The 26,934-nt window shown below is 41.4% G+C and overlaps 1 protein-coding gene across 1 annotated transcript in view; it reads right to left on the reverse strand.

Moving 5' to 3' along the window:
• Positions 1-25,211, reverse strand: part of LOC142775572 (uncharacterized) — a 46,449-nt gene extending 21,238 nt beyond the window's left edge. The window contains exons 1-3 of the mRNA XM_075877029.1: positions 24,864-25,211; positions 19,669-19,980; positions 14,555-14,780 (exon numbers count right to left, since the gene is read on the reverse strand). Of these exons, the coding sequence (XP_075733144.1) occupies positions 14,555-14,780; positions 19,669-19,980; positions 24,864-25,211 (886 nt within the window). The remainder of the gene's footprint in view (positions 1-14,554; positions 14,781-19,668; positions 19,981-24,863) is intronic.
• Positions 25,212-26,934: the final 1,723 nt, after the last annotated feature.

Raw genomic sequence — 26,934 nt, forward strand, 5'->3', positions numbered from 1 at the left:
AGGTTAAGCTAGGTAGCGTCTTGAAACCACCACAAAAACGACGTCATCTAACGAGATAGTGTTGTTTTATTGCGACTGCGAAACTGCGATAGGTGAAATATTGTGAAAGGACACAAAACGGCATGAACTAGCCAGGTACTGCGTGTTGTACCGTTACAAGTGCGAAACTGCTATATTGTGATATTCTCGTTAAAGCGCATGCAAGCATCGTGAAACCTCAAAGAACGATGTCATTTAGCGAGATATAGCGTTCTGTACTGCAATAAGTTGGTGAAGAACTGTGAGGTTATGCAAATATCGTAATTGTGAACGAAACAGTGTAATAAAGCGTTTTTAGATACAAGTGCGAATGTTAGGTTAGGTTAAGATATGAACCGTCGTAAAACCGCATTAAACAATGTCAGCTATTGAGATGCAGTGTTTTTCACCATTACAAGTCGGAAACTGCGATATCTTATGTGAAATCGCACGAAACCGTCGTAATGTTGCAGAAAGCATTGTAAAGTAGCGAGTAAAACGTTTTCTAACGATCGAATTGTGAAGGTTAGGTTAGGTTGGGTTATGTTAGGTTAAGCTAGGTAGCGTCTTGAAACCACCAAAAACGACCTCGTCTAACGAGATCGTGTTGTTTTGTTGCGAGTACGAAACTGTGATACCTGAAATATTGTGAAAGCACACAACACGGCGTGAACTGGCCAGATAGTGCTACTTGTTCCGTTACAATTGCGAAACTTTTATATTGTGATATTCTCGTTAAAGCGCATGCAAGCATCGTGTAACCTCAAAGAACGATGTCATTTAGCGAGATACAGCGTTCTGTACTGTACTAAGTTGGTGAAAAACTGTGAGATCATGCAAATATATTAATATTGAACGAGTGTAACAGAACCTTTTACGTACAAGTGCGAAGGTTAGGTTAGGTCAAGACTTGAAGCATCATAAAACTGCTATAAACAATGTTAGCTATTGAGATGCAGTGTTTTTCACCATTACAAGTCATAAACTGCGACATCTAGCGCGAAAGCGCATAAAACCGTCATAATGTTACAGAAAGCATTGTAAAGTAGCGAGTAAAACGTTTTTTAACGATAGAATTGCGAAGGTTAGGTTAGGTTTGGTTGTGTTAGTTTAAGCTAGGTAGCGTCGTGAAACCATCAAATACGACCTCATCTAACGAGATAGTGTTGTTTTGTTGCGAGTACGAAACTGCGATAAAAGAAATATTGTGAAAGCACACAACACGGCGCGAACTAGCCAGATAGTGCGTCTTGTACCGTTACAAGTGCGAAACTGCTATATTGTGGTATTCTCGTGAAAGCGCATTCAAGCATCGTGAAACCTTAAATAAGGATGTCATTTAGCGAGATACAGCGTTCTGTACTGTACTAAGTTGGTGAAAAACTGTGAGATCATGCAAATATATTAATTGTGAACGAAACAGTGTAAGAGAGCCTTTTACGTACAAGTGCGAAGGTTAGGTTAGGTCAAGACTTGAAGCATCATAAAACCGCATTAAACAATGTTATCTATTGAGATGCATTGTTTTTCACCATTACAAGATGGAAATTTGGACATCTAATGTGAAAGCGCGTAAAACCGTCGTGATGTTGCAGAAAGCATTGTAAAGTAGCGAGTAAAACGTTTTCTAACGATAGAATATCGAAGGTTAGGTTAGGTTGGGTTGTGTTAGTTCAAGGTAGGTAGCTTCTTGAAACCACCAAAAACGACCTCGTCAAACGAGATAGTGTTGTTTTGTTGCGAGAACGAAACTGTGATAGCTGAAATATTGTGAAAGCACACAACACGGCGTGAACTAGCCAGATAGTGCGTCTTGTACCGTTACAAGTGCGAAACTGCTATATTGTGATATTCTCGTGAAAGCGCATGCAAGCATCGTAAAACCTTAAATAACGATCTCAATCAGCGAGATACAGCGTTCTGTACTGTACTAAGTTGGTGAAAAACTGTGGGGTGATGCAAATATATTAAGTGTGAACGAAACAGTGTAAGAGAGCCTTTTACGTACAAGTGCGAAGGTTAGGTTAGGTCAAGACTTGAAGCATCATAAAACCGCATTAAACAATGTTAGCTATTGAGATGCATTGTTTTTCACCATTACAAGTCGGAAACTGCGATATCTTATGTGAAATCGCACGAAACCGTCGTAATGTTGCAGAAAGCATTGTAAAGTAGCGAGTAAAACGTTTTCTAACGATAGAATTGCGAAGGTTAGGTTAGGTTTGGTTGTGTTAGTTTAAGCTATGTAGCGTCGTGAAACCATCAAATACGACCTCATCTAACGAGATAGTGTTGTTTTGTTGCGAGTACGAAACGGCGATAAAAGAAATATTGTGAAAGCACACAACACGGCGCAAACTAGCCAGATAGTGCGTCTTGTACCGTTACAAGTGCGAAACTGCTATATTGTGGTATTCTCGTGAAAGCGCATTCAAGCATCGTGAAACCTTAAATAAGGATGTCATTTAGCGAGATACAGCGTTCTGTACTGTACTAAGTTGGTGAAAAACTGTGAGATCATGCAAATATATTAATTGTGAACGAAACAGTGTAACAGAGCCTTTTACGTACAAGTGCGAAGGTTAGGTTAGGTCAAGTCTTGAAGCATCATAAAACCGCATTAAACAATGTTAGCTATTGAGATGTAGTGTTTTTCACCATTACAAGTCGGAAACTGCGACATCTAATGCGAAAGCGCATAAAACCGTCGTAATGTTTCAGAAAGCATTGTAAAGTAGCGAGTAAAACGTTTTCTAACGATAGAATTGCGAAGGTTAGGTTAGGTTGGGTTGTGTTAGTTTAAGCTAGGTAGCGTCGTAAAACCATCAAATACGACCTCATCTAACGAGATAGTGTTGTTTTGTTGCGAGTACGAAACTGTGATAGCTGAAATATTGTGAAAGCACACAACACGGCATGAACTAGCCAGATAGTGCGTCTTGTACCGTTACAAGTGCGAAACTGCTATAGTGTGATGTTCTCGTGAAAGCGCATGCAAGCATCGTGAAACCCTAAATAACGATGTCATTTAGCGAGATACAGCGTTCTGTACTGTACTAAGTTGGTGAAAAACTGTGGGGTGATGCAAATATATTAAGTGTGAACGAAACAGTGTAAGAGAGCCTTTTACGTACAAGTGCGAAGGTTAGGTTAGGTCAAGACTTGAAGCATCATAAAACCGCATTAAACAATGTTATCTATTGAGATGCATTGTTTTTCACCATTACAAGATGGAAATTTGGACATCTAATGTGAAAGCGCGTAAAACCGTCGTGATGTTGCAGAAAGCATTGTAAAGTAGCGAGTAAAACGTTTTCTAACGATAGAATATCGAAGGTTAGGTTAGGTTGGGTTGTGTTAGTTTAAGGTAGGTAGCTTCTTGAAACCACCAAAAACGACCTCGTCAAACGAGATAGTGTTGTTTTGTTGCGAGTACGAAACTGTGATAGCTGAAATATTGTGAAAGCACACAACACGGCGTGAACTAGACAGATAGTGCGTCTTGTACCGTTACAAGTGCGAAACTGCTATATTGTGATATTCTCGTGAAAGCGCATGCAAGCATCGTGAAACCTTAAATAACGATGTCATTAAGCGAGATACAGCGTTCTGTACTGTACTAAGTTAGTGAAAAACTGTGAGGTCATGCAAATATCGTAATTTTGAGCTAAACAGTGTAACAGAGCGTTTATTAGATAGAAGTGCGAAGGTTAGGTTAGGTTAAGTTATGAAGCGTTGTAAAAGCGCATTAAGCAATGTCAGCTATTAGGATGTAGTGTTTTTCACCATTACAATTCGGAAACTGCGATATCTAAGGTGAAATTGCACGAAACTGTCGTAATGTTGCAGAAAGCATTGTAAAGTAGTGAGTAAAACGTTTTCTAACGATAGAATTGCGAAGGTTAGGTTAGGTTGGGTTGAGTTTTGTTAGTTTAAGCTAGGTAGCGTCGTGAAACCACCAAAAACGACCTCATCTAACGAGATAAAGTTGTTTTTTTGCGAGTACGAAACTGTGATAGCTGAAATATTGTGAAAGCAGACAACACGGCGTGAAGTAGCCAGATAGTGCGTCTTGTACCGTTACAAGTGCGGAACTGCTATATTGTGATATTCTCGTGAAAGCGCATGCAAGCAGCGTGAAACCTTAAATAACGATGTCATTTCGCGAGATACAGCGTTCTGTACTGTACTAAGTTGGTGAAAAACTGTGAGGTCATGCAAATATATTAAGTTTGAACGAAACAGTGTAAGAGAGCCTTTTACGTACAAACGCGAAGGTTAGGTTAGGTCAAGACTTGAAGCATCATAAAACCGCATTAAACAATGTTAGCTATTGAGATGCATTGTTTTTCACCATTACAAGTCGGAAACTGCGATATCTTATGTGAAATCGCACGAAACCGTCGTAATGTTGCAGAAAGCATTGTAAAGTAGCGAGTAAAACGTTTTCTAACGATAGAATTGCGAAGGTTAGGTTAGGTTTGGTTGTGTTAGTTTAAGCTATGTAGCGTCGTGAAACCATCAAATACGACCTCATCTAACGAGATAGTGTTGTTTTGTTGCGAGTACGAAACGGCGATAAAAGAAATATTGTGAAAGCACACAACACGGCGCGAACTAGCCAGATAGTGCGTCTTGTACCGTTACAAGTGCGAAACTGCTATATTGTGGTATTCCCGTGAAAGCGCATTCAAGCATCGTGAAACCTTAAATAAGGATGTCATTTAGCGAGATACAGCGTTCTGTACTGTATTAAGTTGGTGAAAAACTGTGAGATCATGCAAATATATTAATTGTGAACGAAACAGTGTAACAGAGCCTTTTACGTACAAGTGCGAAGGTTAGGTTAGGTCAAGTCTTGAAGCATCATAAAACCGCATTAAACAATGTTAGCTATTGAGATGTAGTGTTTTTCACCATTACAAGTCGGAAACTGCGACATCTAATGCGAAAGCGCATAAAACCGTCGTAATGTTTCAGAAAGCATTGTAAAGTAGCGAGTAAAACGTTTTCTAACGATAGAATTGCGAAGGTTAGGTTAGGTTGGGTTGTGTTAGTTTAAGCTAGGTAGCGTCGTAAAACCATCAAATACGACCTCATCTAACGAGATAGTGTTGTTTTGCTGCGAGTACGAAACTGTGATAGCTGAAATATTGTGAAAGCACACAACACGGCATGAACTAGCCAGATAGTGCGTCTTGTACCGTTACAAGTGCGAAACTGCTATAGTGTGATATTCTCGTGAAAGCGCATGCAAGCATCGTGAAACCCTAAATAACGATGTCATTTAGCGAGATACAGCGTTCTGTACTGTACTAAGTTGGTGAAAAACTGTGGGGTGATGCAAATATATTAAGTGTGAACGAAACAGTGTAAGAGAGCCTTTTACGTACAAGTGCGAAGGTTAGGTTAGGTCAAGACTTGAAGCATCATAAAACCGCATTAAACAATGTTATCTATTGAGATGCATTGTTTTTCACCATTACAAGATGGAAATTTGGACATCTAATGTGAAAGAGCGTAAAACCGTCGTGATGTTGCAGAAAGCATTGTAAAGTAGCGAGTAAAACGTTTTCTAACGATAGAATATCGAAGGTTAGGTTAGGTTGGGTTGTGTTAGTTTAAGGTAGGTAGCTTCTTGAAACCACCAAAAACGACCTCGTCAAACGAGATAGTGTTGTTTTGTTGCGAGTACGAAACTGTGATAGCTGAAATATTGTGAAAGCACACAACACGGCGTGAACTAGACAGATAGTGCGTCTTGTACCGTTACAAGTGCGAAACTGCTATATTGTGATATTCTCGTGAAAGCGCATGCAAGAATCGCGAAACCTTAAATAACGATGTCATTTAGCGAGATACAGCGTTCTGTACTGTACAAAGTTAGTGAAAAACTGTGAGGTCATGCAAATATCGTAATTTTGAGCTAAACAGTGTAACAGAGCGTTTATTAAATAGAAGTGCGAAGGTTAGGTTAGGTTAAGTTATGAAGCGTTGTAAAAGCGCATTAAGCAATGTCAGCTATTAGGATGTAGTGTTTTTCACCATAACAATTCGGAAACTGCGATATCTAAGGTGAAATTGCACGAAACTGTCGTAATGTTGCAGAAAGCATTGTAAAGTAGCGAGTAAAACGTTTTCTAACGATAGAATTGCGAAGGTTAGGTTAGGTTGGGTTGAGTTTTGTTAGTTTAAGCTAGGTAGCGTCGTGAAACCACCAAAAACGACCTCATCTAACGAGATAAAGTTGTTTTTTTGCGAGTACGAAACTGTGATAGCTGAAATATTGTGAAAGCACACAACACGGCGTGAACTAGACAGATAGTGCGTCTTGTACCGTTACAAGTGCGAAACTGCTATATTGTGATATTCTCGTGAAAGCGCATGCAAGCATCGTGAAACCTTAAATAACGATGTCATTAAGCGAGATACAGCGTTCTGTACTGTACTAAGTTAGTGAAAAACTGTGAGGTCATGCAAATATATTAAGTTTGAACGACCGTGTGCTCAGATTTGGGTGCACGTTAAAGAACCCCAGGTGGTCGAAATTTCCGGAGCCCTCCACTACGGCGTCTCTCATAATCATATAGTGGTTTTGGGACGTTAAACCCCACATATCAATCAATTAAGTTTGAACGAAACAGTGTAAGAGAGCCTTTTACGTACAAACGCGAAGGTTAGGTTAGGTCAAGACTTGAAGCATCATAAAACCGCATTAAACAATGTTAGCTATTGAGATGCATTGTTTTTCACCATTACAAGTCGGAAACTGCGATATCTTATGTGAAATCGCACGAAACCGTCGTAATGTTGCAGAAAGCATTGTAAACTAGCGAGTAAAACGTTTTCTAACGATAATAATTGCGAAGGTTAGGTTAGGTTGGGTTGGGTTATGTTAGTTTAAGCTAGGTAGCGTCGTGAAACCACCAAAAACGACCTCATCTAACGAGATAGTGTTGTTTTATTGCGATTACAAAACTGCGATAGCTGAAATATTGTGAAAGCACACAACACGGCGTGAACTGGCCAGATAGTGCGTCTTGTACCGTTACAAGTGCGAAACTGCTATATTGTGATATTCTCGTGAAAGCGCATGAAAGCATCGTGAAACCTTAAATAACGATGTCATTTAGATACAGCGTTCTGCACTGTACTAAGTTGGTGAAAAACTGTGAGATCATGCAAATATATTAATTGTGAACGAAACAGTGTAACAGAGCCTTTTACGTACAAGTGCGAAGGTTAGGTTAGGTCAAGTCTTGAAGCATCATAAAACCGCATTAAACAATGTTAGCTATAGATGTAGTGTTTTTTACCATTACAAGTCGGAAACTGCGACATCTAATGCGAAAGCGCATAAAACCGTCGTAATGTTTCAGAAAGCATTGTAAAGTAGCGAGTAAAACGTTTTCTAACGATAGAATTGCGAAGGTTAGGTTAGGTTGGGTTGTGTTAGTTTAAGCTAGGTAGCGTCGTAAAACCATCAAATACGACCTCATCTAACGAGATAGTGTTGTTTTGTTGCGAGTACGAAACTGTGATAGCTGAAATATTGTGAAAGCACACAACACGGCATGAACTAGCCAGATAGTGCGTCTTGTACCGTTACAAGTGCGAAACTGCTATAGTGTGATATTCTCGTGAAAGCGCATGCAAGCATCGTGAAACCCTAAATAACGATGTCATTTAGCGAGATAGAGCGTTCTGTACTGTACTAAGTTGGTGAAAAACTGTGGGGTGATGCAAATATATTAAGTGTGAACGAAACAGTGTAAGAGAGCCTTTTACGTACAAGTGCGAAGTTTAGGTTAGGTCAAGACTTGAAGCATCATAAAACCGCATTAAACAATGTTATCTATTGAGATGCATTGTTTTTCACCATTACAAGATGGAAATTTGGACATCTAATGTGAAAGCGCGTAAAACCGTCGTGATGTTGCAGAAAGCATTGTAAAGTAGCGAGTAAAACGTTTTCTAACGATAGAATATCGAAGGTTAGGTTAGGTTGGGTTGTGTTAGTTTAAGGTAGGTAGCTTCTTGAAACCACCAAAAACGACCTCGTCAAACGAGATAGTGTTGTTTTGTTGCGAGTACGAAACTGTGATAGCTGAAATATTGTGAAAGCACACAACACGGCGTGAACTAGACAGATAGTGCGTCTTGTACCGTTACAAGTGCGAAACTGCTATATTGTGATATTCTCGTGAAAGCGCATGCAAGCATCGTGAAACCTTAAATAACGATGTCATTTAGCGAGATACAGCGTTCTGTACTGTACTAAGTTAGTGAAAATCTGTGAGGTCATGCAAATATCGTAATTTTGAGCTAAACAGTGTAACAGAGCGTTTATTAGATAGAAGTGCGAAGGTTAGGTTAGGTTAAGTTATGAAGCGTTGTAAAAGCGCATTAAACAATGTTAGCTATTGAGATGCAGTGTTTTTCACCATTACAAGTCGGAAACTGCGACATCTAATGTGAAAGCGCATGAAACCGTCGTAATGTTGCAGAAAGCATTGCAAAGTAGCGAGTAAAACGTTTTCTAACGATAGAATTGCGAAGGTTAGGTTACGTTGGGTTATGTTAGGTTAAGCTAGGTAGCGTCTTGAAACCACCAAAAACGACCTCATCTAACGAGATAGTGTTGTTTTGTTGCGAGTACGAAACTGTGATAGCTGAAATATTGTGAAAGCACACAACACGGCGTGAACTAGCCAGATAGTGCGTCTTGTACCGTTACAAGTGCGAAACTGCTATATTGTGATATTCTCGTGAAAGCGCATGCCAGCATCGTGAAACCTTAAATAACGATCTCATTTAGCGAGATACAGCGTTCTGTACTGTAATAAGTTGGTGAAAAACTGTAAGATCATGCAAATATATAATTGTGAACGAAACAGTGTAACAGAGCCTTTTACGTACAAGTGCGAAGGTTAGGTTAGGTCTAGTCTTGAAGCATCATAAAATCGCATTAAACAATGTTAGCTATTGAGATGCAGTGTTTTTCACCAATACAAGTCGGAAACTGCGATATCTAATGCGAAAGCGCATAAAACCGTCGTAATGTTTCAGAAAGCATTGTAAAGTAGCGAGTAAAACGTTTTCTAACGATATAATTGCGAAGGTTAGGTTAGGTTGGGTTGTGTTAGTTTAAGCTAGGTAGCGTCGTAAAACCATCAAATACGACCTCATCTAACGAGATAGTGTTGTTTTGTTGCGAGTACGAAACTGTGATAGCTGAAATATTGTGAAAGCACACAACACGGCATGAACTAGCCAGATAGTGCGTCTTGTACCATTACAAGTGCGAAACTGCTATAGTGTGATATTCTCGTGAAAGCGCATGCAAGCATCGTGAAACCCTAAATAACGATGTCATTTAGCGAGATACAGCGTTCTGTACTGTACTAAGTTGGTGAAAAACTGTGGGGTGATGCAAATATATTAATTGTGAACGAAACAGTGTAACAGAGCCTTTTACGTACAAGTGCGAAGGTTTGGTTAGCTCAGGTCTTGAAGCATCATAAAACCACATTAGGCAATGTTAGCTATTGAGATGCAGTGTTTTCACCATTACAAGTCGGAAACTGCGACATCTAATGTGAAAGCGCATGAAACTGTCGTAACGTTGCAGAAAGCATTGTAAAGTAGAGAGTAAAACGTTTTCTAACGATAGAATTGTGAAGGTTAAGTTAGGTTGGGTTATGTTAGTTTAAGCTAGGTAGCGTCGTGAAACCACCGAAAACGACAGCATCTAGCGAGATAGTGTTGTTTTGTTGCGAGTAAAAACACTGCGATAGGTGAAATATTGTGAAAGCACACAACACGGCGCGAAATAGCCAGATAGTGCGTCTTGTACCGTTACAAGTGCGAAACTGCTATATTGTTATATTCTCGTGAAACCGCATGCAAGCATCGGGAAACCTTAAATAACGATGTCATTTAGCGAGATACAGCGTTCTGTACTGTACTAAGTTGGTGAAAAACTGTGAGGTCATGCAAATATCGTAATTGTGAGCGAAACAGTGTAACAGAGTGTTTATTAGATAGAAGTGCGAAGGTTAGGTTAAGTTATGAAGCGTTGTAAAACCGCATTAAGCAATGTCAGCTATTTTGATGCAGTATTTTCACCATTATTTATTTATTTATTTATTCATAACACCCCTAAAGGCCCTCGTCAGAGGGTATTACATAGGGGGGGTTACATAAGCAAAATTACAACAATAAACGTCAAAAACAGAAAAAAGGTCAAAAAAATTCAAATTAAATACAGACTAAGGTTGAGATAAATGTTATAACACGTAATTGGTAAAGACAGCAAAAATAGAGAAAAGAATAGGCAAAAAATCATTGGAAAACAGATAAGTACACAGTGAACAACCTATATAAATGCAAGAAAAAGTAATCAATACACTTGATAAAAAAAAGAAAACAAATAAAGCGTACTCAAAAACGAATAAAAAGTGTACACTCACTCATCACACCTCAAATAGGCTGAATCAAGGTAAAAATACTACACGTGTGCTCTGCACGTTATAGAAAAGAGGGAAAAACAAGTAAAAGAACAAAAGTTAGATGATGTCAGTATTTTGAATTAGTTCTTGAAATTTCGTGGCGTTTTTTTCTAAGGCATTGTGGGATGGTAGATTATTCCAATCGATTGTGGTACGCGGAATGAATGACTTGGAAAAAGCAGATGACTTACAGTTTAAGCGTTTAACTTTGTAGGGGTGATCGCGGCGAGGAAAAAGAACGGCAGCTGGCTCGAAGAAATCGCTGTGAAGTGACACGTGGTGATAAAGTTTATGGGAAAGTGATAGGCGTGCAAGTTTGCGACGATGGAATAGTTCGGGTAGCTCTGCTCGGCGTTTTAGTGCTGTGACGCTGGAATGACGTGAATAATCTGAAAATATGAAGCAAGCGGCACGATTTAGACGTGCTTCAATGTCGTTTATGATGTAAGCATATTCGGGATCCGAAATGGCTGATGCATATTCTAATTTTGGACGTATTAGTGTAGTAAATGCAAGTTTGCGTATGTATGCCTGTTTAAGGTTACGCTTGAGAAATCCGAAAGACCAGTTAGGATCCGCCAAGGGTGAGTTTTATATGGTAGTGCCATGTCAGATGAGGTTGCAAATAAATTCCAAGATATTTATAAGTAGAGACGAAGTCAACAGTAGTATTATTCAACACGTAGGAGGTAGGAATCCGGGTCACGTGTTTTCTAAAAGACGTAGACTTCGTTTTAGAGCAGTTTAGGGTCATTAGCCAAGATGAGCACCATGCATTAATAGCATTTAGATCAGTTTGCAAAGCTTTCTGGTCATTGTCAGAGGAAATTATTTGGTAAATCACACAGTCGTCAGCGAAAATTCTAATTCGGGATGAGACACAGAATGGCAAGTCGTTAATGTAGATTAGAAACAGTAGTGGTCCAAGTACGCTACCCTGTGGGACTCCAGAAGTTACTGGTCTGAAGGAAGAGTTACAATTGTTAGCGGACGTGAACTGTGTTCTAGAAGAAAGGAAATCTTTTACCTATGCCAAAATGTTAGGGTGAATGTTAAGCCTAGACAGTTTGGTTAGAAGCCGGTGATGAGGGACACGGTCAAAAGCTTTAAAAAATTTGAGGAAAATAGCATCAACCTGGGATCCACCGTCGAGAGCTGAATGTATGTCATGAATGAAGCCGGCGAGCTGCGTGTCATATGAGTATCACCAGCGAAAGCCATGCTGAAATTTGTGTAGTATGTTATGATCTTCCAGGTAGGTAATTAATTACTTGGGTGTGGAATAAATGTTCAAGAAGTTTACAAATGGTACTGGTTAATGAGATGGGACGATAGTTTAATGGCGATGAGCGTTCACCAGACTTGAAGATGGGAATTACTTTAGCGATTTGCCAGTCATGTGGGATGCAGCCTAACGATAACGATTGTGAAAAAAGGGCGGACAGCATGGGACAAATGCTAGCTGATATATTCTTTAGTATCTTATTATTAAAGCCGACATGATCAGAAGCAGTAGAAATTTTGAGTTTATTTAGTAAGGAGAATATACCCGCTTCACTGACTACTATTTCTGGCATGCTGATATCAGGAATGAGGTTAACTTTCGGGCATGACGGAATGTCTTCACACGTGAATACCGAAATGAATGCGTCGTTTAAAACTTGTGCGCACTGAGGCGTGGGAATGACGCTGTTATTACTGATGGTAAGGACTATATCAAGATGATCAACAGGATTGGTGACACGCCAAAATTTTCGAGGTTTATTTAATAGCATAGATGTTAAGTCATGTTTGAAGAAATGACGTCGAGTTGATGTGAGCAGTGACTGATATTCCTTATCACAAGTTTTGTAGCGTAACCAGGAAACTGAAAGTGGGTCTATTTTATTGGCGTGGCGGTAAAGTCTTTTCTTTTTGTTATTGAGGCGTCGAAGCTGTTGGTTATACCATGGAGCGGTGTTTACAGTTTTGATGGTGATAAGGGGAATGAACCTGCTGATTAAGTTGGTAAGTGCATTTTTAATCATAAGCCAATTATCTTCAACGGATCGGGATAAATACCCTCCTAAAAAGTTATTTGAGAATGACAGGAGTTCATTATTATTGCTATCGTAATCAGCTCTAATATAGCACCTTATTTGCTTATTGGTAGTTTTGCGCTTATTAGGGGAAATTCGCACGCTTCCAGTAAGGACGACGTGATCAGAAAGCCCGTCAAGATGAGAAATTTCAGAAAAAATATCAGGGTTGTTGGTAAATACTAGGTCTAGAATATTAGCTGATGTGGCGGAACACAGCATGGGATGAGTAATTAGCTGAGCCAGGGAAAAGTCGAGAGAAGACTGGACGAAATTATGAGCTTCACTTTGACCATCCCTAACGGATAGAGTTCACCAGCAAATGCTCGGAAAATTAAAATAGCCAAAAATTATTAAGAGAGGAATAGGAAAACGAGAACACAGTAGCGTCAAGACACGGGTAAATTCATTAGAAAAGTCAGTATTTGCATCTGGGGGGCAGTAAAAAACACCAATAAGTATGACGTGGCCGCCACACTTCAGGGATACCCATACAAATTCCAAAAACGAGGTAACCGGAAAGGGTACTGCAAGCACATCATTTTTTATCGCCAGAAGTACGCCACCTCCCCTTCTATGTTTCCTATCACAACGAAAAAATTTGTAATCTGCCCACGTGAGAAAAATACTGCAGTCAGGAATGTCATCGTTTAGCCACGTTTCAGTTAGTGCGACGATGGTTGGTGTGCAAGAATCAACGAGGGATCACAGAAGTTAAACCAACCAGCCCAAATGCGTACGCTTCTGCAACGAGGGATGACAACGGAATGCTTTTGGACTGAACGCTTCTAATGTTCGTGTACAAAAAACGAACACCACCCAAACTTCTTTGGTGCGATGATAAGTAATGGTTAATTGTTGAACGGGGGGGTAGGGTCGGGCTGCAGTCATACCGTAGCGGAAGAGGATTGAGATAGCGCAGCGTGATTAGTGATGGGTGCGGCTTGAATGGTATTGGGGTCCCATACATAAACGTCATCATTGATGTGAAGCCTGTCAAAAACAAGCCTCACACGGTCACTTTCCTTTTTTGTTGTTTTCGAGAACTGCAGTAAGTTACGCCGCTTTTCCCGAACTGGTTTAGAAAAGTCACGTGACAGGCCGAACAACGTATTTTTCAGCTTACTGCCACAACTTAATATTGCCTCCACCTCTTTATCATTGAAGAACTTGGCAATGATAGGCCGAGTATCATCGGGTAAAAAACGCCCCAAGCGATGTGCACGGACGATAGAAGTGACAGTGAGCCCGAGCTGATTCTGACAAAAATCAGTTACGATTTTTGAACGGCCTCCCACGATTCCGTTGGGTCAGCGTCCGCTATCCCATAAAATAAAACATTTGACCTTCGCGACCGATTTTCAAGATCATCGATCTTGTCCCGGATAATTGAAATATTGTTGCGGCTAGTGGTGGCCTCCGAAGAACCACACGAATGAATTTTAGACTGCAGGACGACAATATGGTTTTGCATTTCAGACAGTTTCGCGTCATTGTTTGCGGGGATTAGTGCAGAGATAGAGGACTCTAACCTGGATTCAAGTTCAGTAACCCGTTTCAAAAGCGATTCGTAATCATTTTTCAAGGTAATATGAAAGTGCAAATCTTTATTTACGGATTCAAGCAGAGAAATATTTGAGGCTTCCATCTGCTTAACTGCATTGAAGACAAAGTCAAGTTTCTCTTCCTGAGGCGTAGACATGGGCCCTGGATTTGACTCAATGTCACCATGAAGTAATAACAGGCGCCAGAGGTACATTGCAGCCGCGCGAACACGCTTCAAAAAACAACAAGGGGGCCACGACACCGCAATTACACAAACATCAATGACACGGTAGCCATGCACGTCAAAATAACTGACCTGCAGAAGTGCGAACGGTGAGTGTCGCTGCGTCATCGCGGCGTCGTGGCCCGAAGTGGCGTCAAAATGCGCGCGCTTATGAGCACCCCACGAAGTGGCCGGAACAGCGGAAGCAGTCCCTTGTTGCCGGGCAGGAAACCGGATGGCGGCCGAAAGCGACGGTGCTGCCACAAAGACTGCAGAGAGGCCGTCGCCGAACGATGGCCCGTCGAAGACGGGACACAACCCAGTACGCCAGTCACGCTCGAACGGCACGAACAGCTGGGCAGAGGTGACAAGCGGCGACTGGCCCAGGGCAGCGAGGAGCAGTATCTGCAGAAGTGCGAACGGTGAGTGTCGCTGCGTCATCGCCGCGTCGTGGCCCTTTACAAGTCGGAAACTGCGACATCTAATGTGAAAGCGCATGAAACTGTCGTAACGTTGCAGAAAGCATTGTAAAGTAGCGAGTAAAACGTTTTCTAACGATAGAATTGTGAAGGTTAGGTTAGGTTGGGTTATGTTAGTTTAAGCTAGGTAGCGTCGTGAAACCACCGAAAACGACAGCATCTAGCGAGATAGTGTTGTTTTGTTGCGAGTAAAAACACTGCGATAGGTGAAATATTGTGAAAGCACACAACACGGCGCGAAATAGCCAGATAGTGCGTCTTGTACCGTTACAAGTGCGAAACTGCTATATTGTTATATTCTCGTGAAACCGCATGCAAGCATCGGGAAACCTTAAATAACGATGTCATTTAGCGAGATACAGCGTTCTGTACTGTACTAAGTTGGTGAAAAACTGTGAGGTCATGCAAATATCGTAATTGTGAGCGAAACAGTGTAACAGAGTGTTTATTAGATAGAAGTGCGAAGGTTAGGTTAAGTTATGAAGCGTTGTAAAACCGCATTAAGCAATGTCAGCTATTTTGATGCAGTATTTTCACCATTATTTATTTATTTATTTATTCATAACACCCCTAAAGGCCCTCGTCAGAGGGTATTACATAGGGGGGGTTACATAAGCAAAATTACAACAATAAACGTCAAAAACGGAAAAAAGGTCAAAAAAATTCAAATTAAATACAGACTAAGGTTGAGGTAAATGTTATAACACGTAATTGGTAAAGACAGCAAAAATAGAGAAAAGAATAGGCAAAAAATCATTGGAAAACAGATAAGTACACAGTGAACAACCTATATAAATGCAAGAAAAAGTAATCAATACACTTGATAAAAAAAAGAAAACAAATAAAGCGTACACTAAAAAACGAATAAAAAGTGTACACTCACTCATCACACCTCAAATAGGCTGAATCAAGGTAAAAATACTACACGTGTGCTCTGCACGTTATAGAAAAGAGGGAAAAACAAGTAAAAGAACAAAAGTTAGATGATGTCAGTATTTTGAATTTGTTCTTGAAATTTCATGGCGTTTTTTTCTAAGGCAACGTGTGATGGTAGATTATTCCAATCGATTGTGGTACGCGGAATGAATGACTTGGAAAAAGCAGATGACTTACAGTTTAAGCGTTTAACTTTGTAGGGGTGATCGCGGTGAGGAAAAATAACGGCAGCTGGCTCGAAGAAATCGCTGTGAAGTGACACGTGGTGATAAAGTTTATGGAAAAGTGATAGGCGTGCAAGTTTGCGACGATGGAATAGTTCGGGTAGCTCTGCTCGGCGTTTTAGTGCTGTGACGCTGGAATGACGTGAATAATCTGAAAATATGAAGCGAGCGGCACGATTTAGCAGTGCTTCAATGTCGTTAATGATGTAAGCATGTTCGGGATCCGAAATGGCTGATGCATATTCTAATTTTGGACGTATTAGTGTAGTAAATGCAAGTTTGCGTATGTTAGGAGGAGCCTGTTTAAGGTTACGCTTGAGAAATCTGAAAGACCGGTTAGGATCCACCAAGGGTGAGTTTTATATGGTAGTGCCATGTCAGATCAGGTTGCAAATAAATTCCAAGATATTTATAAGTAGAGACGAAGTCAACAGTAGTATTATTCAACACGTAGGAGGTAGGAATCCGGGTTACGTGTTTTCTAAAAGACGTAGACTTCGTTTTAGAGCAGTTTAGGGTCATTAGCCAAGATGAGCACCATGCAATAATAGCATTTAGATCAGTTTGCAAAGCTTTCTGGTCATTGTCAGAGGAAATTATTCGGTAAATCACACAGTCGTCAGCAAAAATTCTAATTCGGGATGAGACACAGGATGGCAAGTCGTTAATGTAGATTAGAAACAGTAGTGGACCAAGTACGCTACCCTGTGGGACTCCAGAAGTTACTGGTCTGAAGGAAGAGTTACAATTGTTAGCGGACGTGAACTGTGTTCTAGAAGAAAGGAAATCTTTTACCCATGCCAAAATGTTAGGGTGAATGTTAAGCCTAGACAGTTTGGTTAGAAGCCGGTGATGAGGGACACGGTCAAAAGCTTTAGAAAAGTCGAGGAAAATAGCATCAACCTGGGATCCACCGTCGAGAGCTGAATGTATGTCCTGAATGAAGCCGGCGAGCTGGGTGTCACATGAGTATCCTCTGCGAAAGCCATGCTGAAATTTATGTAGTATGTTATGATCTTCCAGGTAGGTAATTATTTACTTGGGTGTGGATTATATGTTCAAGAAGTTTACAAATGGTACTGGTTAATGAGATGGGACGATAGTTTAATGGCGATGAGCGTTCACCAGACTTGAAGATGGGTATTACTTTAGCGATTCGCCAGTCATGTGGGATGCAGCCTAACGATAACGATTGTGAAAAAAGGGCGGACAGTATGGGACAAATGCTAGCTGAAATATTCTTTAGTATCTTAATATTAAAGCCGACATGATCAGAAGCAGTAGAAATTTTGAGTTTATTTAGTAAGGAGAATATACCCGCTTCACTGACTATTATTTCTGGCATGCTGATATCAGGAATGAGGTTGACTTTCAGACATGACGGGATGTCTTCACACGTGAATACCGAAATGAATGCGTCGTTTAAAACTTGTGCGCACTGAGACGTGGGAATGACGCTGTTGTTACTGGTGGTAAGGACTATATCAGGATGATCAACAGGATTGATGACGCGCCAAAATTTCCGAGGGTTATTTAATAGCATAGATGTTAAGTCATGTTTGAAGAAATGACGTCGAGTTGATGTGAGCAGTGACTGATATTCCTTATCACATGTTTTGTAGCGTAACCAGGAAACTGAAAAGAGGTCTATTTTATTGGCGTGGCGGTAAAGTCTTTTCTTTTTGTTATTGAGGCGTTGAAGCTGTTGGTTATACCATGGAGCGGTGTTTACAGTTTTGATGGTGATAAGGGGAATGAACCTGCTGATTAAGTTGGTAAGTGCATTTTTAAACATAAGCCAATTATCTTCAACGGATCGGGATAAATACCCTCCTAAAAAGTTATTTGAGAATGACAGGAGTTCATTAATATTGCTATCGTAATCAGCTCTATTATAGCACCTCATTTGCTTATTGGTAGTTTTGCGCTTATTAGGGGAAATTCGCACGCTTCCAGTAAGGACGACGTGATCAGAAAGCCCGTCAAGATGAGAAATTTCAGAAAAAATATCAGGGTTGTTGGTAAATACTAAGTCTAGAATATTAGCTGATGTGGCGGAACACAGCGTGGGATGAGTAATTAGCTGAGCCAGGGAAAAGTCGAGAGAAGACTGGACGAAATTATGAGCTTCACTTTGACTATCCCTAACGGATAGAGTTCACCAGCAAATGCTCGGAAAATTAAAATAGCCAAAAATTATTAAGAGAGGATTAGGAAAACGAGAACACAGTAGCGTCAAGACACGGGTAAATTCATTAGAAAAGTCAGTTTTGCATCTGGGGGGCAGTAAAAAACACCAATAAGTATGACGCGGCCGCCACACTTCAGGGATACCCATACAAATTCCAAAAACGAGGTAACCGGAACAGGTACTGCAAGCACATCATTTTTTATCGCCAGAAGTACGCCACCTCCCCTTCTATGTTTCCTATCACAACGAAAAAATTTGTAATCTGCCCACGTGAGAAAAATACTGCAGTCAGGAATGTCATCGTTTAGCCACGTTTCAGTAAGTGCGACGATGGTTGGTGTGCAAGAATCAACGAGGGATGACAACGGAATGCTTTTGGACTGAACGCTTCTAATGTTCGTGTACAAAAAACGAACACTACCAAAACTTCTTTGGTGCGATGATAAGGAATGGTTAATTGTTGAACGGGGGGGTAGGGTCTGGCTGCAGTCATACCGTAGCGGAAGAGGATTGAGATAGCGCAGCGTGATTAGTGATGGGTTTGGCTCAATTGGTATTGGGGTCCCATACATAAACGTCTTCATTGATGTGAAGCCTGTCAAAAACGAGCCTCACACGGTCACTTTCCTTTTTTATTGTTTTCGAGAACTGCAGTAAGTTACGCCGCTTTTCCAGAACTGGTTTAGAAAAGTCACGTGACAGGCCGAACAACGTATTTTTCAGCTTACTGCCACAACTTATTATTGCCTCCACCTCTTTATCATTGAAGAACTTGGCAATGATAGGCCGAGTTTCATCGGGTAAAAAACGCCCCAAGCGATGTGCACGGACGATAGAAGTGACAGTGAGCCCGAGCTGATTCTGACAAAAATCAGTTACGATTTTTGAACGGCCTCCCACGATTCCGTTGGGTCAGCGTCCGCTATCCCATAAAATAAAACATTTGACCTTCGCGACCGATTTTCAAGATCATCGATCTTGTCCAGGATAATTGAAATATTGTCACGGCTAGTGGTGGCCTCCGAAGAACCACACGATTGAATTTTAGACTGCAGGACGACAATCTGGTTTTGCATTTCAGACAGTTTCGCGTCATTGTTTGCGGGGATTTGTGCAGAGATAGAGGACTCTATCCTAGATTCAAGTACAGTAACCCGTTTCGAAAGCGATTCGTAATCATTTTTCAAGGTAATATGAATGTGCAAATCTTTATTTACGGATTCAAGCAGAGAAATATTTGAGGCTCCCATCTGCTTAACTGCATCGAAGACAAAGTCAAGTTTCTCTTCCTGAGGCGTAGACATGGGCCCTGGATTTGACTCAATGTCACCATGAAGTAATAACAGGCGCCAGAGGTACATTGCAGCCGCGCGAACACGCTTCAAAAAACAACAAGGGGGCCACGACACCGCAATTACACAAACATCAAGGACACGGTAGCCATGCACGTCAAAATAACTGACCTGCAGAAGTGCGAACGGTGAGTGTCGCTGCGTCATCGCGGCGTCGTGGCCCGAAGTGGCGTCGAAATGCGCGCGCTTATGAGCACCCCACGAAGTGGCCGGGACAGCGGAAGCAGTCCCTTGTTGCCGGGCAGGAAACCGGATGGCGGCCGAAAGCGACGGTGCTGCCACAAAAACTGCAGAGAGGCCGTCGCCGAACGATGGCCCGTCGAAGACGGGACACAACCCAGTACGCCAGTCACGCTCGAATGGCACGAACAGCTGGGCAGAGTTGACAAGCGGCGACTGGCCCAGGGCAGCGAGGAGCAGTATCTGCAGAAGTGCGAACGGTGAGTGTCGCTGCGTCATCGCGGCGTCGTGGCCCTTTACAAGTCGGAAACTGCGACATTAAATGTGAAAGCGCATGAAACCGTCGTAACGTTGCAGAAAGCATTGTAAAGTAGCGAGTAAAACGTTTTCTAACGACAGAATTGTGAAGGTTAGGTTAGGTTGGGTTATGTTAGTTTAAGCTAGGTAGCGTCGTGAAACCACCAAAAGCGACAGCATCTAGCGAGATAGTGTTGTTTTGTTGCGAGTAAAAACACTGCGATAGGTGAAATATTGTGAAAGCACACAACACGGCGCGAAATAGCCAGATAGTGCGTCTTGTACCGTTACAAGTGCGAAACTGCTATATTGTGATATTCTCGTGAAAGCGCATGCAAGCATAGGGAAACCTTAAATAACGATGTCATTTGGCGAGATACAGCGTTCTGTACTGTACTAAGTTGGTGAAAAACTGTGAGGTCATGCAAATATCGTAATTGTGAGCGAAACAGTGTAACAGAGTGTTTATTAGATAGAAGTGCGAAGGTTAGGTTAAGTTATGAAGCGTTGTGAAACCGCATTAAGCAATGTCAGCTATTTAAATGCAGTATTTTCACCATTATTTATTTATTTATTTATTCATAACACCCCTAAAGGCCGTCGTCAGAGGGTATTACATAGGGGGGGTTACATGAGCAAAATTACAACAATAAACGTCAAAAACGGAAAAAAGGTCAAAAAAATTCAAATTAAATACAGACTAAGGCTGAGGTAAATGTTATAACACGTAATTGGTAAAGACAGCAAAAATAGAGAAAAGAATAGGCAAAAAATCATTGGAAAACAGATAAGTACACAGTGAACAACCTATACAAATGCAAGGAAAAGTAATCAATACACTTGATAAAAAAAAGAAAACAAATAAAGCGTACACTCAAAAACGAATAAAAAGTATACACTCACTCATCACACCTCAAATAGGCTGAATCAAGGTAAAAATACTACACGTGTGCTCTGCACGTTATAGAAAAGAGGGAAAAACAAGTAAAAGAACAAAAGTTTGATGATGTCAGTATTTTGAATTAGTTCTTGAAATTTCGTGGCGTTTTTTTCTAAGGCAATGTGTGATGGTAGAATATTCCAATCGATTGTGGTACGCGGAATGAATGACTTGGAAAAAGCAGATGACTTACAGTTTAAGCGTTTGACTTTGTAGGGGTGATCGCGGCGAGGAAAAATAACGGCAGGTGGCTCGAAGAAATCGCTGTGAAGTGACACGTGGTGATAAAGTTTATGGAAAAGTGATAGGCGTGCAAGTTTGCGACGATGAAATAGTTCGGGTAGCTCTGCTCGGCGTTTTAGTGCTGTGACGCTGGAATGACGTGAATAATCTGAGAAAATGAAGCGAGCGGCACGATTTTGCAATGATTCAATGTCGTTTATGATGTAAGCATGTTCGAGATCCCAAATGGCTGATGCATATTCTAATTTTGGACGTATTAGTGTAGTTAATGCAAGTTTGCGTATGTTAGGAGGAGCCTGCTTAAGGTTACACTTGAGAAGTCCGAAAGACCGGTTAGCAGCCGCCAGGGTGAGTTTTATATGGTAGTGCCATGTCAGAACAGGTTGCAAATGAATTCCAAGATATTTATAAGTGGAGACGAGGTCAACAGTAGTATTATTCAACAAGTTGGAGGTAGGAATCCGGGTTACGTGTTTACTGAGAGACGTAGACTTCGTTTTAGAGCAGTTTAGGGTGATTATCCAAGATGAGCACCATGCAATAATAGCATTTAGATCAGTTTGCAAAGCTTTCCGGTCATTGTCAGAGGAAATTATTCGGTAAATCACACAGTCGTCAGCAAAAATTCTAATTCGGGATGAGACTCAGGATGGCAAGTCATTAATGTAGATTAGAAACAGTAGTGGACCAAGCACGCTACCCTGTGGGACTCCAGAAGTTACTGGTCTGAAGGAAGAGTTACAATTGTTAGCGGACGTGAACTGTGTTCTAGAAGAAAGGAAATCTTTTACCCATGCCAAAATGTTAGGGTGAATGTTAAGCCTAGACAGTTTGGTTAGAAGGCGGTGATGAGGGACACGGTCAAAAGCTTTAGAAAAGTCGAGGAAAATAGCATTAACCTGGGATCCACCGTTGAGAGCTGAATGTATGTCATGAATGAAGCCGGCGAGCTGCGTGTCACATGAGTATCCTCAGCGAAAGCCGTGCTGAAATTTATGTAGTATGTTATGATCTTCCAGGTAGGTAATTACTTGGGTGTGGATTATATGTTCAAGAAGTTTACAAATGGTACTGGTTAATGAGATGGGACGATAGTTTAATGGCGATGAGCGTTCACCAGACTTGAAGATGGGTATTACTTTAGCGATTCACCAGTCATGTGGGATGCAGCCTAACGATAACGATTGTGAAAAAAGGGCGGACAGTATGGGACAAATGCTAGCTGATATATTCTTTAGTATCTTAATATTAAAGCCGACATGATCAGAAGCAGTAGAAATTTTGAGTTTATTTAGTAAGGAAAATATACCCGCTTCACTAACTATTATTTCTGGCATGCTGATATCAGGAATGAGGTTGACTTTCAGACATGACGGGATGTCTTCACACGTGAATACCGAAATGAATGCGTCGTTTAAAACTTGTGCGCACTGAGACGTGGGAATGACGCTGTTGTTACTGGTGGTAAGGACTATATAAGGATGATAAACAGGATTGATGACACGCCAAAATTTCCGAGGGTTATTTAATAGCATAGATGTTAAGTCATGTTTGAAGAAATGACGTCGAGTTGATGTGAGCAGTGACTGATATTCCTTATCACATGTTTTGTAGCGTAACCAGGAAACTGAAAGGGGGTCTATTTTATTGGCGTGGCGGTAAAGTCTTTTCTTTTTGTTATTGAGGCGTTGAAGCTGTTGGTTATACCATGGAGCGGTGTTTACAGTTTTGATGGTGATAAGGGGAATGAACCTGCTGATTAAGTTGATAAGTGCATTTTTAAATATAAGCCAATTATCTTCAACGGATCGGGATAAATACCCTCCTAAAAATTTATTTGAGAATGACAGGAGTTCATTATTAATGCTATCGTAATCAGCTCTATTATAGCACCTTATTTGTTTATTGGTAGTTTTGCGCTTATTAGGGGAACTCCGGACGCTTCCAGTAAGGAAGACGTGATCAGAAAGCCCGTCAAATGAGTAATTTCAGAAAAAATATCAGCGTTGTTGGTAAATACTAGGTCTAGAATATTAGCTGGTGTGGCGGAACACCGCGTGGGATGAGTAATTAGCTGAGCCACGGAAAAGTCGAGAGAAGACTGGACGAAATTATGAGCTTCACTTTGACCATCCCTAACGGATAGAGTTGACCAGCAAATACTCGGAAAATTAAAATCGCCAAAAATTATTAAGAGAGAATTAGGAAAACGAGAACACAGTAGCGAGAAGAGACGGGTAAATTCATTAGAAAAGTCGGTATTTGTATCTGGGGGGCGGTAAAAAACACCAATAAGTATGACGCGGCCGCCACACTTCAGGGATACCCATACACATTCCAAAAATGAGGTAACCGGAACAGGTACTGCAAGCACAACATTTTTTATCGCCAGAAGTACGCCACCTCCCCTTCTATGTTTTCTATCACAACGAAAAAATTTGTAATCTGCCCACGTGAGAAAAATACTGCTGTCAGGAATGTCATCGTTTAGCCACGTTTCAGTTAGTGCGACAATGGTTGGTGGGCAAGAATCAACGAGGGATGACAACGGAATGCTTTTGGACTGAACGCTTCTAATGTTCGTGTACAAAAAACGAACACCACCAGAACTTCTTTGGTGCGATGATAAGGAATGGTTAATTGTTGAACGGGGAGTAGGGTCGGGCTGCAGTCATACCGTAGCGGAAGAGGATTGAGATAGCGCAGCGTGATTAGTGATGGGTGTGGCTTGATTGGTATTGGGGTCCCATACATAAACGTCATCATTGATGTGAAGCCTGTCAAAAACGAGCCTCACACGGTCACTTTCCTTTTTTATTGTTTTCGAGAACTGCAGTAAGTTACGCCGCTTTTCCTGAACTGGTTTAGAAAAGTCACGTGACAGGCCGAACAACGTATTTTTCAGCCTACTGCCACGACTTACTATTGCCTCCAACTCTTTATCATTGAAGAACTTGGATATGATAGGCCGAGTTTTATCGGCTAAGAAACGCCCCAAGCGATGTGCACGGGCGATAGAAGTGACAGATAGCCCGAGCTGATTCTGACAAAAATCAGTTACGATTTTTTGAACGGCCTCCCACGATTCCGTTGGGTCACCGTCCGCTATCCCATAAAATAAAACATTTGACCTTCGCGACCGATTTTCAAGATCATCGATCTTGTCCCGGATAATTGAAATATTGTCACGGCTAGTGGTGGCCTCCGAAGAACCACACGACTGAATTTTAGACTGCAGGACGACAATACGGTTTTGCATTTCAGACAGTTTCGCGTCATTGTTTGCGGGGATTTGTGCAGAGATAGAGGACTCTAACCTAGATTCAAGTTCAGTAACCCGTTTCAAAAGCGATTCGTAATCGTTTTTCAAGGTAATATGAATGTGCAAAACTTTATTTACGGATTCAAGCAGAGAAATATTTGAGGCTTCCATCCGCTTAACTGCATCGAAGACAAAGTCAAGTTTCTCTTCCTGAGGCTTAGACATGGGCCCTGGATTCGACTCAATGTCACCATGAAGTAATAACAGGCGTGAGAGGTACATTGCAGCCGCGCGAACACGCTTCAAAAAACAACAAGGGGGCCACGACACCGCAATTGCACAAACATCAATGACACGGTAGCCATGCACGTCAAAATAACTGACCTGCAGAAGTGCGAACGGTGAGTGTCGCTGCGTCATCGCGGCGTCGTGGCCCGAAGTGGCGTCGAAATGCGCGTGCTTATGAGCACCCCACGAAGTGGCCGGGACAGCGGAAGCAGTCCCTTGTTGCCAGGCAGGAAACCGGATGGCGGCCGAAAGCGACGGTGCTGCCACAAAAACTGCAGAGAGGCCGTCGCCGAACGATGGCCCGTTGAAGACGGGACACAACCCAGTACGCCAGTCACGCTCGAACGGCACGAACAGCTGGGCAGAGGTGACAAGCAGCGACTGGCCCAGGGCAGCGAGGAGCAGTATCTGCAGAAGTGCGAACGGTGAGTATCGCGTCGTCATCGCGGCGTCGTGGCCCTTTACAAGTCGGAAACTGCGACATCTAATGTGAAAGCGCATGAAACCGTCGTAACGTTGCAGAAAGCATTGTAAAGTAGCGAGTAAAATGTTTTCTAACGATAGAATTGTGAAGTTTAGGTTAGGTTGGGTTATGTTAGTTTAAGCTAGGTAGCGTCGTGAAACCACCAAAAACGACAGCATCTAGCGCGATAGTGTTGTTTTGTTGCGAGTAAAAACACTGCGATAGGTGAAATATTGTGAAAGCACACAACACGGCGCGAACTAGCCAGATAGTGCGTCTTGTACCGTTACAAGTGAGAAACTGCTATATTGTGATATTCTCGTGAAAGCGCCTGCAAGCATCGTGAAACCTTAAATAACGATGTCATTTAGCGAGATACAGCGTTCTGTACTGTACTAAGTTGGTGAAAAACTGTGAGGTCACGCAAATATCGTAAATGTGAGCAAAACAGTGTAACAGAGCGTTTATTAGATAGAAGTGCGAAGGTTAGGTTAGGTTAAGTTATGAAGCGTTGTAAAACCGTAGTAAGCAATGTCAGCTATTGAGATGCACTGTTTTTCACCATTACAAGTCGGGAACTGCGATATCTATTGTGAAAACGCAGGAAATTGTCGTAATGTTGCAGAAAGCATTGTAAAGCAGCGAGTAAAACGTTTTCTAACGATAGAATTGCGAAGGTTAGGTTAGGTTGAGTTATGTTCAAGCTACGTAGCGTCGTGAAACCACAAAAAACGACCTCGTCTAAGAGAGTGTGTTGTTTTGTTGCGAGTAAAATAACTGCGATAAGTGAAATATTGTGAAAGCACACAACACGGCGCGAACTAGCCAGATAGTGCGTCTTGTTCCGTTACAAGTGCGAAACTGCTATATTGTGATATTCTCGTGAAAGCGCATGCAGGCATCTTAAAACCCTAAATAACGATGTCATTTAGCGAGACAGCATTCTGTACTGTACTAAGGTGGTGAAAAACTGTGAGGTCATGCAAATATCGTAATCTTGAGCGAAACAGTGTAACAGAGCGAGAAGTTCGAAGGTTAGGTTAGGTTAAAGTATGAAGCGTTGTAAAACTGCATTAAGCAATGTCAGCTAATAGATGCAGTGTTTTTCACCATTACAAGTCGGAAACTGCAATATCTAATGAGAAAACGCACGAACCCCTCGTAATGTTGCAGAAAGCATTGTGAAGTAGCGAGTAAAACGTTTTCTAACGATAGAATTGCGAAGGTTAAGTTAGGTTGGGTTATGTTAGTTTGTGCTAGGTAGCGTCGTGAAACCACAAAAAACGACCTCGTTTAACGAGATAGTGTTGTTTTGTTGCGAGTACGAAACTGTGGTGAGTGAAACATTTTGAAAGCACACAACACGGCGCGAACTAGCCAGATAGTGCGTTTTGTACCGTTACAATTGCGAACCTGCTATATTGTGATATTCTCGTGAAAGCGCATGCAAGCAACGTGAAACCTTAAATAACGATGGCGTTTAGCGAGATACAGCGTTCTGTACTGTACTAAGTTGGTGAAAAACTGTGAGGTCATGCAAATATCGTAATTGTGAGCGAAACAATGTAACAGGGCGTTTTTTAGATAGAAGTGCGAAAGTTAGGTTAGGTTAAGTTATGAAGCGTTGTAAAACCGCATTAAACAATGTCAGCTAATAGATGCAGTGTTTTTCACCATAACAAGTCGGAAACTGCGACATCTAAC

This window comes from Rhipicephalus microplus, chromosome X, assembly GCF_043290135.1.
Source record: "Rhipicephalus microplus isolate Deutch F79 chromosome X, USDA_Rmic, whole genome shotgun sequence".
Lineage (NCBI taxonomy): Eukaryota > Metazoa > Arthropoda > Arachnida > Ixodida > Ixodidae > Rhipicephalus > Rhipicephalus microplus.